Source organism: Martes martes (assembly GCF_963455335.1).
Source record: "Martes martes genome assembly, chromosome: 4".
Classification (NCBI taxonomy): domain Eukaryota; kingdom Metazoa; phylum Chordata; class Mammalia; order Carnivora; family Mustelidae; genus Martes; species Martes martes.
The window spans coordinates 175,650,140-175,661,189 of record NC_137891.1 but is presented as its reverse complement, the minus strand read 5'-3'; the positions used below and the strand labels follow the sequence as shown (position 1 = coordinate 175,661,189).

Genomic DNA, 11,050 nt, shown 5'->3' with positions numbered 1-11,050 from the left:
AGAATCATACTAAGACCTCTCTCACAGTGTTGCTGAGGGCTAAAATGAATTAATATGTTTATTAAAACAAAAAAAAACCAGTTTCAGGTACATAGGAAGCACGCAATGAAAGGTACCATTTCTCCTACTCTTGTCTCTGGGTGAGAGCCTAAACTGAAGAGGGGGACACACTTTACCTTCCGGGGGCTTTGGTCTGAGGGAGGAGCGACTCCCGCACGAATGTGTAGTTTCTAACCTGAAGGCTAGATGCGGCCTTCGCCCCACAGATCTCCAGTCTGACGGGTGAGTACAGCCCGGAGCTGGGGGAGCTCCCATTCTGGGGAAGAAGCCTGCAAAACGTCACTGACTCTAGCGCTGGCAGGTGGCCAGCCTCGGTGGCAGGGTTTTTCCGAGGCCTTGCCTGTCTGCGGAGGGTCGGCATCCGTGACAAATCACATTTTGTGAGCTGCCTCGGTGTCTTTTCCCCACCTCGGGCCCTTTAAGTCCCAGAGCTTTGGCTTCTTGCACGATTTGCTCATGAGCAAAGGGAAAAGGGGAACAAGCAATCCTTTGTGGATGTCTGGTCAAGGCTGAACCCAAGCTATAAGTCTCACTTACTAAAAGAGGTCGGGGAGAGAGAAATGGTAAAGCTGAAGCTTGGAGACTGGAAGGAGCTGGGCTGACACAGAGGGCAGGAAAATATGGCCTGTCTAGAAAGCCTTCCAGAGGAACCCCACCCACCCCGAGGACTGGTCACCGGCCTATTTATTCTGCATCCTTTCCTTCCCACTAAGGGATTTGGCCAGCTCTGTTTTCTTTTGCAGTCCTTGATATCTTTAGTAAATGTTCTCAAGTTGCTTTGTCTAGGGCCTGGCTATCTCCTCATATGGCTTCGAAGAGAAGCAGGGGCAAGGAGGCTTTGCTGAGTCTCGGAGGCGCCTGTAAATCGTGCTGTGCGTACTCATAGCTCAGGGTGCTCGTCATCCTCTTGGAGAGAAACAATTCAAGTCTTGCCCAAGGTGCCTTAGATAAGGAGAGACAACAAGAGTTTGGGTAGGTTAGAGCAGCCAAACAGTCTGGCTTCTATGAACCAGGAGTTGGGTGCCTTCTGGAACCAGTAGCTGGAGTTTGTGGGTCATCTTGTTTGCCACTCCAAAATTGCCAGGACTCAGCTTTTCCTGGCTTCCACGTCCACTCCAAATCTTCTCTCTGCTTTAGGGCTTCTCACCCCTTCCTTCCTCCTTTCCTTCCTTCCTTCTTTTCCTTCCTTCATTCCTTCAGAGCTGCAGTGAATGGTTGGGCAGGTTGTTCACTGAACAAAGGTATGCAGCCAAGTGGGCCTCGGCTTTGGGACTCTATCTCCTCTGAGGGGGGAACCTTTTGTTCATTTGAGTGAAGGTGGCACCGTATGGGCTCACTGTGGACTTACATTCATTCAATTATTAAATAAACACCTATTTTGTACAAAGGTTCCAGTGCCTATGTGGGCAAACAGATGCAGGCAGGGTCAGGATATATCCCTGGGTGAGAATGTGGAATGGGAAAATTGGTACTAAAAGGGGGTGGAGATGGAGGAGAGGAAACTTGGAGGTGATGTGAAGAAGAAGAAGAAGAGGACACAGGTCTAAGCAGGCAGCAAAAGTTCTTGTGGAGAGGGAGAGGACCCTCCAGGCCTGGCAAGATATAGTCCCACCCTTTTCTCCAGCCACATCTCTCCCTCAGCCTGGTCTCTCCACATATTTTTCCTTCTCTTCGAGTGTTTTTCCCACCCAATATCCAACCACCTCCCTTCATCCTACTATCTTCTAACATTTAGTTCCAAGATTATGCCACCACAGGAGACTTCCCTGCCCTCCCAGGCTAGGTCATGTCCCCTATTGTACTTTCCCACAACCTACCTCCCCCAAGATTCTCTTTCAACATTTTTACAATTGCAATAAATTGGAAGATTGTTTAATATTGTGAGGCCTGGGTTGCCCAGGTCGCTCAGTCGGTGAAGTGTCTGCCTTCCCCTCAGGTCATGATCCCAGGGTCCTGGGATCGAGTCCTGCATCGGGCTTCCCGCTCAGCTGGGAGTCTGCTCCTCCCTCTCCCTCAGCCCCTCCCCTCACTCTTGCGCACACTCTCTCTCTCTCAAATAAATAAACAAAATCTTTAAAAAATATATTATGAGGCCTAATAAAGGCAAGGAGTGTGATGGTCTGGCTTCTGTCTTGTTCCCAGCTACATCCCCTGTGAAGGGCATAGTGCCTGGCAGAGAGCTAGCATTGGAATAATTTCACTTGAATGGAAGACCAAGTTGGTTCAAGCATGGCTTCAGATGTAAATGTCTGGGGCACCTGGGTGGCTCAGTGGGTTAAGTCTCTGCCTTCCACTCAGGTCATGATCTCAGGGTCCTGGGATCAAGCCCCACATCGGGATTTCTGCTCAGCAGGGAGCCTGCTTCCTCCTCTCTCTCTGCCTGCCTCTCTGCCTGCTTATGATCTCTCTCTCTGTCAAATAAACAAATAAAATCTTAAAAAAAAAAAAAAAGATGTAAGTGTCCTCCTTTTGGTTTGTACTTGGGGCAGATAAATTCCCCTCGCTGTTGGATCAACACTGAATTTCCTTTGATGACCCCCGCATCCTTGTGGGGAGTTGGCAAGTGAGAGTATTTCATTAGGGCCCTTTTCTAGACAAGGAAACTGGGGCCCCCAGAGTATGAAGTGGCTGGCCTAGATCACACACAGTCAGTCGGTAGGAGGTAGGGCCAGGATTCAAATCCACGTGTGTCAGACTCTAGAACCCATATTCTCCACCACATCCAATTCTGCTTCCCCCTAAGCAGAAGTGTGACTTTTTTTGAAAATAGCCTTGGATTTGGTCCCTCTGGCCTCTCTAGATATCTCGCCCCCAACCCATCGTGGTTATCAACCACTTTCTTGCTGAGCTCCCACCCTGGGGCCCAGGCCCCGGGGCAGGGTTCCCACCCTGTGCTCAGGGACCGCCTGCGCTCTGAGATGCTTCTTCAGATAAGGGCTTCCCTTGCTCAAGGAGTTTGGGAACTCTGTGCTCTTCCTTACACTTTGGCCATCTCAAGGGCCACCGACACAGGAAAGTTCCTGAGCAGGCCTCCAGTCAAGTCGCCTGCCCAACTCTATTTAATCCAGCATTCCTCAAGATACTTGAGAAAGGAGCCCATTTGTTTTTATGAAAAAAAAAATCATTTAACATCTCACAAGACGGGTATTTCTCATAACACGCTTTGCAAATACGGCCTCCGAGCTCGCTCCTGAGCTGACCATAAATGGTCTCTATAATTTGAATTTGTCACTCATGCTCCCCCTCCTCCAGCTTGGCTGGAATTCTTACGGCTTCCATACAACCCCCCCCCCCTCCCCGGCCTCACATTCCTGCCCACACACTCTTGCTTCAGCTATAGAAAGAAGACTTCTGTGCAGGACCCGGAGCTGGTGCTCCCCGAAGCCTCATTTGCCTTCCTTCGTTACTGTCCACACGTGCATTTTGCCTCAAGAGATCCCCGTTATGGGTACCAGCTCGTTTCTTGCTTCTCCTGCCTAACATTCTTTTTAGAAACATGGTTCTATGTGTCAGGAAAGACCAAGGCTACTTAGAAATGGCTCGGTGGCTCCGTGAGTCACAAACTGTTCATTAGCAGTCCAAGATGAGATAAGAAACTTGCTCGTACATTAGCTGTATGGGTAAGCGCCCCGTTTCACTCGGCTGACTAATTTTTTCTGGCCATACGGGCTCCATATTGGAAGCCGTGGACAGACACACGTACGGGCTACACGGTCTTAATTGTGGATGGAAGCTGTGAGCAATTGGTGGGTTGGCTCCTTTGGTGGGTTGGCTCCTTTGGTACTCCTCTATCGACTTTGCCCATCAGAGTTCTAATAATTATTTGGTATCGGGTCTCCTCAACACCCTATAGTTCATCAACCCTATCTTGATGTTGGGTATTTGGCCTGTTTCCAGGTCATTGTGACTAATAAAGCTTTGCTGCAAACGGATATGTATGCATCCGTGTGTTTTCTTCTGTGGTTCCCTCGGTTTTTAAGGACCACAGATCTGAGGCCAGAAAGGTGGAGGGTTATGAGCGGCACAGAGGCAGGCCTCCCACCCTGGCCTCCCGACCTGTGGCCCCTTGTTCCTTCCTCCAGCCTGAACGGCCCTTCCTACTGCGCAGAATTTCCATCGCTTTCATGCTTTTCTTTGCTAGGTTATGAGGTTTCTGCAGTGTTCCCACATGTTGTCTTTGGGAGCTTGAGAGAAATCCTTTTGGAATGTCCTGTGCCTTCTCCCTCGGAGTTCCCGGCTTTGTTCAATTGTTCACGATAAATTCCTGCCCTGTTGGGAGGGGCCCAGGAGGCTGTTAAGTTTGCCAAAAATGGTGGTACCAACTCAGGCACGGCACATGTCTGAGGCTCTTTGCTTCTACTGAGATTTCACCTTAAAAGAGGGCAACGTGGGTGTAGTTGTGGGGGCAGAGGGGATCTCCCTCTCCTAGTTTTCTGCTCCCTATGTAGAGTCAGCAGAACCAGTCAGGGGCAGGTAGAAAAGACAGTGAGGGGTAAGGTGGGCCTGGGGAATGGGGTAGGGGGTGGGGAGGGCTAGGGGGTGGAGAGTAAGGTTCATAAGGTTCAGAGATGGGGAAAGGTGGGTGGGGGAATGAGGGCTGGGAGGAGGACGGTGTGTTGCTCCAACGTGCACCTTGGCAATACGCGTGTATTTTCTGGAATCGTAGAATGGTGGTATCAAATTATCTGTTTGAAAAGGGCTACACCAGATCTTTTTTAAACATACAAAAATAATTCTAATGTCACGCACCTATCCCCAGTGTGACCCAACGATGCAGGGACCAGTCGATTGGGCGATAGAGACCACAGGTGACCTTTGAGGAAATTGCTCCCTTCGTTTCTTATTTCCCAGAAAGAACGTATACCAGGTTAACACTACTCTGTTCAGAACACTGCTGTTGAGGGGCAGCCCAAACCCCTGGAGTTAAACACCACCCTTGGTTTGTCTAATTTACTGCATATTTTGGATACCGAGATTTACCTCTCTTTCTCTTGGAGTCCATTCAATAAATACTAAGGAAAAAAGAGATCGGGAGAGGAAAGACACTGGCTGAGGGTCAGAGCCCTGGGTTGGAATCCCTGCTCTGTTCTGTGCCCACTGGAGGAGCTTGAGCATGTCACTTTTTTCCCTCTGAGCCTCAGTTTCCCCCTCTGCAAAATAGGGTGCTAAAACTTAGCCTCATAGGGAGAAGAGAGGGCTGAGAGCCTGTGTTTCAGGCCTTGGCGGCATGCCTGGAACCTGGTGTGGGTGCTCGAGAAATGAGAAGGTACGCGTGCAGGCGTGAAGGACTTTCCGGCCCCCCTCCCCAGCTGCAGGGACGCCTAGCTTCTTCTCTATACAAGCCGGACGGCACACTAGGGCCGTGGCACTGTTCTGTCGCCAGCATGCCGCTTCCTGTTTACACGGACCTTGCAGATGCATGGCTTGACCAGTGGACATGGAGGCCTTCCTGTGGCCTCTGCGTGGCCACGTGGAACAGAGCGTCTGCTCTAGCTATGAGCTTTATTTTCTCTGGACTTGGGCTAAGTGACTGCTGCAAGGGACTTGGGAGCCGTGAGTAGCCAAGTAAATAAATATTAAGAAAAAAAAAGCAATTTGGGGGGCCAAACACAGAGATCCTATTGCTTGCATGTACATCCAGGCCCCCCCCCCACCTATGGTCAAACTTCATTTGAGCGCTGACTATGTATGGGACTCGGCAAGGATATTTACTATTCACTGGGCGTCCACAGTGCACATCTGCAAAGCACCTACTACTTGCACAATGTTATAGTCATTATTGAGGACCTACTGTGTATGTAATGGTCTAGAATGACTCTGCCATCCGGCTTTGGAAGAGCCGCTGTATTGGATGCACTGTAATCATCTCTATCCTCATCATTTATGCCTGACCTCTCTGCCTCAGCTTTCTCATCCATACAATCGGGACAACAATACCTTCCTTGAAGGATTCATGTGGGGATTAAATGAGTTGATACATAGAAAGCACTTAAAACAATGCCTGGTGTATAATTAAGAGCTTAATAAATGTTGGCCACCATCATGAATAGTTATTAAACAGTCATTGTGTGGAAGACAATCTAACTATCCTCCAGGCAATAATAGTTACCACTGCTGAGCAACTATTGGGGTGCACGGCCCTATAATCACTAACTGAGCTCCTGTTGTGAGCCAGAATTGGGCTAGACACCGGAGACCTTAAGAGCAGTGTCCTAGACAAGGATCTTACACTCCGATTAGGGGGAATTAAACTGTTTTCGAGGTGGGCATCTCCAGGAGAGTCAGGGATAAATCTTATGCAAATATGGACCTAGAGCAGGAAGGGGATGGCTTTGAGTGGCCAGACAGAGGATTTGGGAACCAGGACACCCTCTCTTGAGTCAGGCCAAAGCGGATTCTAATAAACTGTATTCCTACAAATGTTCACGTGGGGAACGGGTCTCTTGGAGAACTGAGGACCCACCAGACAAAGGCCAAGGTCTTCTCCCTCAGGAGGAAAGGGATACAAGAAACAAGAAAAGGAGTATGTTACACTGCTGAGTTTTGGACCCAGGGAAGATATCCGCCGTTCTCCCGAGGTGAAATAGAAGTGGGGTGGGGGGAGAGTTCAGTAAACTAAGGGTTCCATAACCCCTTCCTTCCTCCTCTCCTGGGACGGCCATGGTGACCTCATGGTAGGGATAGGATAGTCAGGCTTCCCACTTTCTCTGTTTGGCCACAGAGCTGGGCCAGAGCAGGCCACTCCCTCCAAGAGTCATGGAATCTTGTGGAACTGCAGGTTCTGCATTATTTCAAGGTCAGCCCCATTCCACGCTCTGACCTGCCATTGGCCCTCATATTTCCAAGGAGACAGGAAAGCTCTGACAAGAAGGGCCTGGGCCTGAAGTTTAGAGCCGCACAGAAATTGCCCTGAGGCCTGAAATGGGAAGCTGGCTCAGGGCTCAAGAGGCCTGAGTTCTTGAGGACCAAGGGAGTAGGGGGACACTCTCGATTCTCAGCCCAGGCCTGGCTTGGGTCTAGGATTTCAGACTCAGAAATATCAGAGTCTGGGCCTCTTAAAGCCCCTCAAAACTACGCTACTCATTTACAGAAGGAAAAACAGGGGAGAGAAAGTGATATATCCAAGGTCCCACGGTAGGCTAGTGGTAGAACCAGGCTAGAATTCCAGTCTCCACCGTGCCTTAGCCAGTGGGATGGTGGAGAGCTGGGTGCCTTGTGGCCTGACTTCTCAGCACCCAAATCAGTTCAGTTTCTGAAGGTTTGGAGCCCTTGGTAGCCAAGGGAACATCATCTCAGTCATCTGCGGCGAGAAACTTGACCTCCTCACTCTGACCTTCCAGCCCTCTGGCCTGGACAGAACCATTTTTCGGAGATTTCCCACGAAGGGCAGTCTCTCCAGGGGCGACCATCCCTGGCTGGCTCTCCCACTCGCCATCCTAAAGTGTTTCCTTACATCCACCCTAATCCTTGGTCATTAAAACCATATCCTTAGAGGAATATATGAAAAGCATTTAGAACAGTGACTGCTGCATCATTAGTGCTATAGGAAAGTGCTGCTGTAATTATCCATCATCGTTTCTACTCACATTGGGCAGCGCTAAAAACACCAACCGACAATCCCGAAATCAGAAGAGGAAGAGTAGGGTTTGGGAATGAATCGCTAGTCTATTTCTTCCCATGGGGAAACTCCCCGCTGACCCACTCAAGATATAAACCAGAGATTCCAAACCGAGGCCTGTGGGCTTTACATCCCACCTGCCAGGATTTTTCTTCGGCCTACAGAGCGCTATGACATTTTTGAATTTGTTGTTAGCATCTAAAAATGAGATTCCTGGCTTCTCTTGAAAAAGCAACAACCCGTTAGAGAGCTGGGTTTAGACCAAGTATTTCCTCTTCACCCAGCACCGTTCACCCGTTAACTTCTACCTTCCTGGCCCTATAAGTCCTCCTTGAGTTTCTAACATCCGATCTAAACAGGTGTCCCCACCCCGACCCCCAGCAGAGCCGTGGAAGGAGCATGTTGCCACAATTTATTTTCTACAACTGCGGCCTGATGGACGTGTACTCATTTCACGGGCTATGTTACCACCAGCTACAGGGTTTGGAGATGGGCTCGGGGGCTCTCCAGCCCGAGCGGATTGCCTCCCAGAACTTGGGCAGACGGCCTAAGGAAAAGATCCCATTGCTGAACAAGGGCAGCTCGGGCAGCTTCGTGCCCGGCCTCGGGGGCAGCTCAGGCGCGAGTCTCCGGCTCTGAAGCCGGCGTGGGCAGCTGGTATTGGCGGAGTCATCCAAGCCCTGCAGGACGTTGACACCCCTGGTGGACGGCACCATGCTCGTGCTGGTGCAGTGGTCGGAGGCAGCCACGCTGGTGACGGGGGTGGAGTAACTGCGGGGGAAGGAGTGGTCTGGGCTGTCCAGGTGGATGGAGTTGGCGGCGCGCTCCAGGTAGCTGGCCGCAAGCCTCGGCAGGCTCAGGGATGACTTGGGGCAGTGGGTATAGATGGCATTGGTGGATCTGTCAAGGTAGTTGATGCCTTTGATGAGTTGGTCCAGGAAGGTGGGGCTGTAGGGGCCTGAGGGGCGATCCGTACAGAGCAGGCAGCTGGGGCTGCCGAGGCAAGCGGGCCTCCTGGACACCGTGGGGCGGTTTGCGAGGTGGCTGGTCTCCACACACTTGGAGTTGTAGGGGCGGCCCATGCAGATTTTCCTCACTGGAAGCCTGGGGGAGCCGGGGCTGTCGGATTGCTCGGAGGGGCTGTTGCACCTCCTGAACTCCGAGCCACTCGGGGTGCGGGGGCGTTTGAGACTGTTGGCCTGCGTCACGGTGGGACCATGGGGCCAGCCTGGAGTCTGGGCTGAGGAGGACAGGTTGTTGGCCTGGTTCAGGCGTCTGGAAGTGTTGGAACGGCTCACCAGGCGTCCAGACATCATCCCCGCTGGGCAAATGAGCTTTGTGGCGTTGACCTGCTGTGAGCTCACCCAGAACCTGGCTACCTGGGCCTGGTGAAGACAGCTGGGTCAGCTCCGCTCGGCTCCCTGCCCCTTCCCTGCAGGCTTTCTCGCCTGTGTTCCCTCTGCCTCCCCAACACCACCCTTCGCCCACTCTTCCTTCCCCTCCTGGGCCCAGGGATTTCTAAATCGGAAAACAGACGTCCTGTTCTTCGGAAGGCAAGACCCTGAGAACTAATGAGGCCAGAGAACCCTTAGGGAAAAGTGGGGCCGTCTGCTTGTTCATTTAGCTCTTGCCCATATTCTGAAATTCCGATTTGCCTTTTAAGCAAGGACTCCGGAAGACCGTAAAAGCCAAGAACTGAATCTCTAATGGGGAAATTCCAAGCACCGAGAAAGGGAGACGCCTTCTTTCCAGGTAATATTAAGTTGCTAATCACCAACAGCACAACACACCTGATACTTAAAAAAAAAAAAAAGTATCCGGGAAGTGATGAAATGTTATATGTACTCTCTCGGTGCCTGGCCCTGGTGCTTGTGTCTTGCATGGAATTGTTGCTACGAATCAAGAAAGTGGTCACTATTCTATTCCTGGTTGACAGATGGGGAAACTCAATCTCAGAGAGGTGAAATGACTTGCCTCGGATTCCACGGCTTGTAAGTGGTGGGGGCAAGGTACTATCTTGGGTGTGTCTGGTGACCTCTGAAAGGCTGTGCTATGTCGGGGTGATTTGGCTCCCCTCACAGTCTCTTAAGGAAAAGTTCTCCCTACACCTGCTCTGCTTGCTGGACGGGGCACTCATGGGGAGCACCAGATGGACAGGGATGCTTGTTAAACCCCATAGCTATATTGATCCTGACTTTAGAAATCCCAAATGAGAAGGGGGGTAGGTAGTACGACAAGTCTACCAACGGGGGCCCACCTGTAAGGTCACAGCCTTCCAGGATTTCTGGTTTTGACCCTCTTTGGCATTGGGGGGTCCTCCTCATGCACTCTCTAAGAGGAGGGGGCATTGGGATTCTTACTCCTTGTGGTCCGAATGTGGATGCTTCACTGAGATGAAGGCCTACCCAGGCCAAGAAGCTCCTCAGTCCATTTAACCCTGTCTCCTGTCCCAGCCAAGGCCAGTGACCTTCCCTGTCCCCCTTGTCCCTCCGTTCCCCGATTCTCTCCTACCCCCAACCAGAGGGAAGGCTCTGGTTTCCCTCCCCCAGTACTGCCAGCTTGCCGCTCACTTTCCACTTCTACCTCGTGAGAACAGAGCAGTATTCGAGTCTGTCCCACCCAGAAAACAGCTGCCTGCCCCTCTTCCGGCCCACGGCCCTCAGCTGCCCCTGTCCTTCAGGTCTGAACCCAGTGGAATGTACAGACCCTTGCCTCTTTCCTTCCAGGTCCAACCCCACCCTGTCTCCTCCTCCGGAGATATTGGAGGTGACTGAGGGCTGACCCCCACAGGGCCCCACCCTTCCCTCCCTGGCTGGCTAGGCCCCATCTGCCACTAGGGCCCTCTCCCACGCTTACTCTGTCTTTAGGAGGTAGATGACTTAGCCCTCCTGTTGCTCTCCACGGGGCATACCTTCATGCCGCCACTCCAGACTGCGGGCCATGTCATAGAGTCATGGAATCCTAGAGCCGGGAGGGGCCTCCAGAGGTCATCCTGGCCAGGCCCCTGCCTCCCGGCCCGCGCCACTCTAAGCCCTCCAGGACAGATGGGCCCTATTTTTACAACGGGACTGGCGTGGATGTTTTCCAGCGTTCCTTGTTGTTTTTCTGGTGTTGAATTATGCAGAGAGTCAGGAATTTCTGTACCGGTCCTGATACAGCTCCGCTTGGCCGTGGTCGGCATCCGTCACTTCTCTTTTCTCACTGGCTCAGCAAACTTTTACTGAGTCTCCCCAGAGTGCCGCCACTTCAAGCGACCCATTCTTGAGTATAAATGCTCGGTCTCCCCTTTCCCGCCAAGGTCAGCCACCCGGTGTAGAGTGTCTCCTACACGGCGGGCTCTGGCCAGAGCCTGAGGACTCTTCAGCCAGCAAA

At 51.7% G+C, this 11,050-nt stretch overlaps 1 protein-coding gene across 2 annotated transcripts; it reads right to left on the bottom strand.

Annotated features, from left to right (window-relative positions):
* Nucleotides 1–8,075: 8,075 nt before the first annotated feature.
* On the bottom strand, nucleotides 8,076–10,840 carry LOC308341455 (uncharacterized protein). Of its 2 annotated transcripts, none has more exons than XM_080801401.1 (2): nucleotides 10,535–10,840; nucleotides 8,076–9,063 (listed from the first exon to the last, which is right to left on the bottom strand). In XM_080801401.1, exon 2 carries the CDS (start codon nucleotides 8,992–8,994, stop codon nucleotides 8,143–8,145), a length of 852 nt encoding a protein of 283 aa, XP_080657527.1. In that variant the 5' UTR covers nucleotides 8,995–9,063; nucleotides 10,535–10,840; the 3' UTR covers nucleotides 8,076–8,142. The 2 variants fall into 2 exon arrangements, with proteins under 2 accessions (XP_080657527.1, XP_080657526.1); XM_080801400.1 differs by having other exon boundaries at nucleotides 10,590–10,834.
* Nucleotides 10,841–11,050: the final 210 nt, after the last annotated feature.